General features: G+C 33.9%; 1 protein-coding gene across 1 annotated transcript; it reads right to left on the reverse strand.

Annotated features, from left to right (window-relative positions):
* Positions 1–209: 209 nt before the first annotated feature.
* On the reverse strand, positions 210–1,628 carry LOC110448677. The gene is made up of 2 exons (XM_021495054.1): positions 593–1,628; positions 210–537 (listed from the first exon to the last, which is right to left on the reverse strand). The coding sequence occupies exons 1-2, from the start codon at positions 1,497–1,499 to the stop codon at positions 533–535; spliced, it is 912 nt and encodes a 303-aa protein (XP_021350729.1). The 5' UTR covers positions 1,500–1,628; the 3' UTR covers positions 210–532.
* Between the last annotated feature and the right edge of the window lie 5,103 nt (positions 1,629–6,731).

Raw genomic sequence — 6,731 nt, forward strand, 5'->3', positions numbered from 1 at the left:
TGACATACAATGGAAAATACAAAACAAACATAAAAAACAACCATACATATAATTCACAAGTTATTTAACTATTAACAGTTATACATATGCATCATTCACAAAAGAGGAGCCATTTTGGTTAGGAAAATAGATAAACCTGTCAGAACTCGTTGATTGCATAATGATAAAAGACCTTTAAACTTATAAATATTTGGGTTTGTGCAATAATAACGGGGAATATATTTGTTACGTAAGGTGGATATAGTTATATTATTACATTCAAATATATAATGAAATTCATCTCCGACACTTTCCGCGCACAAATTACATAGTCGATTATCTCGGGGTATGTTATACCATCTACCTGTTTCAATTGGAAACTTCAAATTCGAGGTGCGCAGTTTTGTTATTGGTGTTCTGATATGTTCTGGCAGATTTAATAAATATTTTTCTAGACCAAATTCCGTTTTAAATAGAGTGTAGAACTGCCCACGAGATGAGCTAGTAATGTCATCGAACCATTGCTGTACAAAGTGATCGTTAAGCCGTTGTTTTAAAATGCATTTGTAAAATCCATCAGGCATATGTAATTTATTATCAAATATGTAAGAAAATCCCGTTTCATTGAAAATACCTTTTATATAGTTAATCCATTTGAACTGAAGAGTATCATCGTTTTGCATATGTAAAGCTAGTCGTAGTAATATGCTGCTGAGTTTGTTTTCATTACTAATTATTCTATTCCAAAAACCTAACATTCTTAGTTTAACATTTATTTCCAATGGCACACGACCTAGCTCGCCATAAATCATAAAATTAGGCGTTGTGGATCTCACTTTAAGAATTCTTTTACAAAATTTGAGATGAATCTGTTCGATTATTTTCAGGTTTTCGAATCCCCATACATCCGATCCATACAATAGAATCGGTTCCACTAAAGAATCAAATAGTTTTAATTGTAAATCTATAGGAAGAGAAAGGTTCCTGATTTTTTTGTAGATAGCAAATATTGACTTTTGGGCCTGGTTGATCAATCTGCGTCTTGCGTTTACAAAACTGCCATTGTAATTAAATGTTATTCCTAAGTAAGTAAAATTATCTACAATTTCTAAAATTTCATTTTGTAATACAAATACATGTTGTTGTTTACTTTTCCTCTTGCGAAAAACCATGACTTTTGTTTTATTTACATTTATATTAAGCTTCCAAATCTTACAATACTGCTGGAATACATTCAAAGCACTCTGCAGTCCCTCTGGACTTTCTGAAAATAGGACACTGTCATCAGCGTATAGGAGTACAAAAATTTCTACAAAAATATGTAGTTCATTATACAGCTTATCCCGTACATTTTCGAGTGGAACACAACTTAAAGAAGCAAAATAACTTTCAATGTCATTAAGAAATACTGAAAAAAGAAAGGGGGATAAATTTTCCCCTTGTCTAACCCCGATCAAGCAGGGGAAAAAATCTGACGTTTTCGAGTTGAATTGAACACAGGATTTAATATTATTATACATGTTATAGATAACTTTGAAACATTTCCCGTTTATATTGCTGCTATGTAATTTTTGCCACAGACCTGCTCTCCAGACGGTATCAAATGCCTTTTTAAAATCGATAAAGGTACAGTATAGCTTTTTGCCACTTGAAAGAAATATAAAGAAATGAGAATATGCATAATAAAAACGTTGTCTATAGTTGAATGACCTTTTCTGAACCCTGCTTGACTTCGAGATATTAAATCAATTTGTTTTTCATATTCATTAAGACGGGTATTGATGATTGAAGTAAATAGTTTACCAAGACAACTAATGTACCGAAATGACTCGGCTCCGCAACGCCTTTTTTAATACTTGGTCATAGATGTTGTACATATTTAACAACTATTGTACATACACGTACAGGTAGCCGAATCGACATCGATTTTTGGACAATTCGTACACATTTTACACCTTTGTCTGTTGAAGACGACAGAGTACATACCGTACTACGTCATCGAAACGTCACATAGAAACTCTTATTGGTTGTGTAACAAAAAAACTTTTCAAAATCCATACTTACAAACTAGAAGGAAATGTGTAGAAGTATCACATCGAAAAAGTACTAATGACTTGCAATTCCTTTATGGCAAAAACAGTCATTATAACCATTCGATATGAAAATAAAGTTTACTTGTATTTGTTTTCTTATTTTTGTTTTTAATAATTGAAAAAACTACAACATAGAAATTCACGGGTTGATGTAAAATCTTCATTCTGTATCATATTATTATTTTAACAGTAAATGTTTTGATGAAATATATAATAAATGACATTTGCTACATTGTACAGGTATATACATGTATCTGTTCTCACGAAAATAATTTGAATATTTTATTCCTCGGCACATTGTAAAAAGTGTAATCAACGTGTTCTCCACATGTTAAACAGTTGACATATACATATATGGTGATCTTCTACGAATGAAAAGGTAAACACAGGGATTAATTCAACCAAGCATTAAGTTGCTGCTTATTATTAAGTCGTCGTCGATGATGAAAAAACGATTATCATTCCGAAACACCTGGTCTGCTATCCTTGTATTCCCTCAAGGGTCGTCATGTTAATCGTTAATTTGTTCGCATTCTGTACTAGTTTCATCGATTTGGAGTTCTAATTATTGTTTCGATCACGCTTTGACTTCTCTTGCCTTTTTGTGATCTGTTCTGTTCTATTTTCTTTTTTCTTTCTTGGATCATGAATAACTGAACAGTGTTCAGAAGCACACTGACACAAACCAACACAGAGTTGCTCGATGATTGATTGTATCTTCCATACATTGAGGGTTTAACAAAGACATATCAACCCAAGGAGTGATATTCTTAATTGTATCACCAGAGACTTGTTTCATGCTGACACTCAAGAATCTCATTTCTGGCATTACCTCACCGTTGGGAAATTTAAAGGGAAAGTATAGCGGGATCAATCTCAGGTTGGAACTGCACAAAAAAACCTGTACTTTATAACACGAAATGTTCGTGGGCACTTTCCGTCGTGGTTTGAAACCATTTAGATCGTTTCGTGGTACACACTTTCGTGGGAATCCTATTTTAACAAACAGTAGACACGTATATCATCCAAATTCGTTTGTATTTATTTTCGTGGTTCAACATAGCAACCACAAAAGCACGAACGATTATACACAGCGAACATTTTAATAATTAAAACGATTTCTGTCATCAATATTTAAGCATTGAACTGTTTTTGTATGGTATGTATGATCTATTTGAATGACAACACAGCTTTGCAAGCAACATAATGCGCGCTAGCGCTTTATGATTTGCAAAACAGTTCAATACTTATATTTACGTTTCTCTGCCTCTTATGGTTTTTTTTCACTTATAATTTATTTTTAAAGTTAAAAATGCCCGTCTTATCGACAGTCCACACAATTTCGTTCAATAGTTTGAACAGCGTATTTGTCGCGTGCTGATTGGCAAACAAAGTAGTACTTTGAAATTTTAACAAACACTTCAATTTTATTCCACAATTCAGTATCAATACAATTGCGTATGATATGTCTATAGGGTAATTTAAGTTTATCAATAGAACTCTGAGCTGAAAGTTAGATTTGAAATTGTTTCGATTTTTCCCTGGAAATCCGACCTTGCCTCCACGAGAGAGTTATTTTTGGAAGTTAGTTCGAACTTTTCTCTTTGCTCATTTTGTGAAGAATCCAGGCGTGAATGTATTTGTTGATTGTATGGGAACCTGACAACAGTCGGTAGATTCTATAACAGCATCGTTATTTGACATGTCGTCAAAAACTGAGGAACCGTGGATCCGAGACGAGTGAAACTGATAGCGTTTGAAGTGAGTGATCTTGCGACGGAGCACAGGTTCGTTACAAATGTCTGAAATGTTAATGTGTGCTATGACTCATATCAGTAGGTCTGTAACATATGTGTCCGTAGGTCTATAGAATATGTGTATTTCAGACATTTGTAACGAACCCCTGTTGATCAGTGCAGTGTAACAGACGATATTTCTGATAAATTGCATGAGCGTTAAAATTGTTTCCATTGCCGGCATTGGTGATTTCAACCGATGTGCATTTTGTACGATATTGCAGACCTTGGTCTTGTTTTCGTTGTAAAAAAGTGTTTTTTATTTTATTTTTTATTTTGCACATTAATTTACAATGACATTGTCAAATCTCACAATGCCCAGCGATATTTCAGCAGTCGTCATGTTTATTTATATTGGATATTGTAGTTCCGGTCAGTGTTGTATTAATACGCTAAGACTTGTGTCTCGTGATGCATGGCAATTAAAGTCCCATGAACGACACAGCTTTCAAAGAGGCTATATAGTGACAATGCCATGCAAATGTAAATATTTCATTTCAACGCTTGTAAATGATCACAATATGCTAAAAAATGAAATCGATGGTTTACTCAAAAACAAATTGTGATGATATTATGGAAACTTTTTTCTTACTCTAAACATGACGTCATTTTGTGTCTTAAATTTTAAAAAATTGCTTCTGTCTTTTAACTCGTTGATTTTACCAGGTTACAAATGTATTTCACGGCTGCAGTAATGGTGAAACGTTCGTACAAGCAATAGGGCAGTGATAATAATTAGTCAGAGACAAATGATGTTTTTATTCTCTGTTTAATGGCAGATCTGGGCATTCAAAATATAAATGATTGAATATGAAACTAACAAAGACGTGATTAACCAACCACTGCCAAAGTCAAACATATCAGACATAATTCGACGGCATTTTGAAAAAGGAAACCAATCAGTACTGAAATTATTTGACAATCTGTCGGAGGATTTGACATTAAATAGGATACGTGATTGATGATGATATATCGTACATCAGCTGTACATTATTCTCCGTATCGGCCGCAGATATGTTTGTATGGGTATTGTGATTTCTGGCAATTAAGATATGGCCGAGCCATTATGTCTTGACCGCTGCCGAGATCAGGTTCAAATGTGTCCTGCCACCAGTTTCAAATATCCCTTTCTTGCTCTTTCAGAGTTGTCAGGTTTTTCTAATCCTATGGTAGCACAGAAAAGAAATGGCCATTAAAAAAAGGTAAATACAAAAATAAAACATTTGCAATAACAAATATAGTTTACTTAACTATGAAATTATTGATGTGGCGTCCACTGTAGAATCAATATAATCCACTGGTACTCAAAATTAAATGCTATTAGGAGTTAAGATAATGTTTTCGCATTATCATAAGTATAACATATATCAATTGGACCTTTACTCGGAAAGTCTGACATCTCCATCTTTTTGTCTGTCTGTCTGTCTGTCTGTCTGTCTGTCTGTCTGTGTGTGTGTCTGTCTCTCTATCTCTCTGCCTGTCTATGTCTGTGGATTTGGTGTATGTCAGTATATGTTGTGTTCTTTAATAGCAATAAAGAAATGTAAAAAAATGATGATGACGATGACGATGATGATGATGATGATGATGATGATGATGATGATTTTGTTTTTTATGTTTTTGAATATGTGCATATGTCATGTTTATGTCAAAACCAGCCGTTACCTAAAGGTCAAGAGTTCATCTGTTTTATCATCGTCATTAACACGTGTGCATCACTGATCGTATTAAAAACCGTTTGACAATGGCATACCCCAAAAATAATGCTAGTTAATAAAATAGTTCATATTTGTTTGTAAATTTTAAAGAAACACTACTTTCAGCCGGTATTTTAACTCTGTATTTTAACAAATTGATAATAAATGTACAATGTACCCGTAGGCTGAGTTAAATGTCAAAGGGCACACTAGTACTGCCGGTGTTGGTACAGATACACAATGAGGGCGTGTGACGTAGATACTTCTATAATCGATTTCAAGGTGTGTCTTCGGTCTATACTCGTGGTGACGTAGAAACTGCGTCAGGACAAGTAAGGAAAGTTCATGTTGAGTGTGAAGTATCATGTTAACCTGGGCGTATGAATTTAAAACAACATATCTGAATAGGGCTTAATACTTGGGTTTAATCAAACGTGACAACTGTTCCCACTCCTGATACTTATTATTTCATAGGAATGCTTGATATCACGAATAGGCATCTTTGTTGAGTAAAATACACATTTTGATTTCCACATCTCAAATAAAAAAAAATAAAAAAAAAAAAAAGATGTAAATCTGTCTTATATTACAGAACGTATGCCTACGCACATAATAATGGACCAGACCTACTATTTCAGAAGCCAGACCAATTTTATTTCTCTCGGCTTTGAATGTCATTTGGCTTTGGCAGTTTGTACTCAATAACTTTTACCTGCCATCATTACCTAATCAAATTAGACCTATGAAACTAGCATTTCATGATCTTATAACCCTTCAATACACTTAAAGATGTATCGACCTCTTGTAAAATTGATTGTAGTATTATATGAATTTAAAGTGAGGAACATCTCTTATGAATTATCATATGTATAAGCGTCTGGTTGTCCTTGTTCGTAAAATAACTCGGTAACTACTCGGTAGCGAAGCGGACGTAATACCAATCAATCAATTTATCAATCAATCAATTGTTCGTAGGAAGTAACATGCATTAAATATGAGAGAGCATTGCATAGTTACTATATGGGAATGTAGTGACATTTTGGACGAAGTACCGTATACGTATTTAATAGTCTAGTAGCAAGCACGGACGGCAGGATATAGCAATAACCCTTCATACGAAGTACCGAATGTTACAGTCTAGTGGCAAGTACGTATGGCAGGGTATA

This window comes from Mizuhopecten yessoensis, unplaced genomic scaffold (genome assembly GCF_002113885.1).
Source record: "Mizuhopecten yessoensis strain PY_sf001 unplaced genomic scaffold, ASM211388v2 scaffold4123, whole genome shotgun sequence".
NCBI lineage: Eukaryota > Metazoa > Mollusca > Bivalvia > Pectinida > Pectinidae > Mizuhopecten > Mizuhopecten yessoensis.

Coding starts and splice junctions, on each gene's coding strand:
- LOC110448677 (XM_021495054.1), bottom strand. CDS start 1,499: ATGTATAATAATATTAAATCCTGTGTTCAATTCAACTCGAAAACGTCA.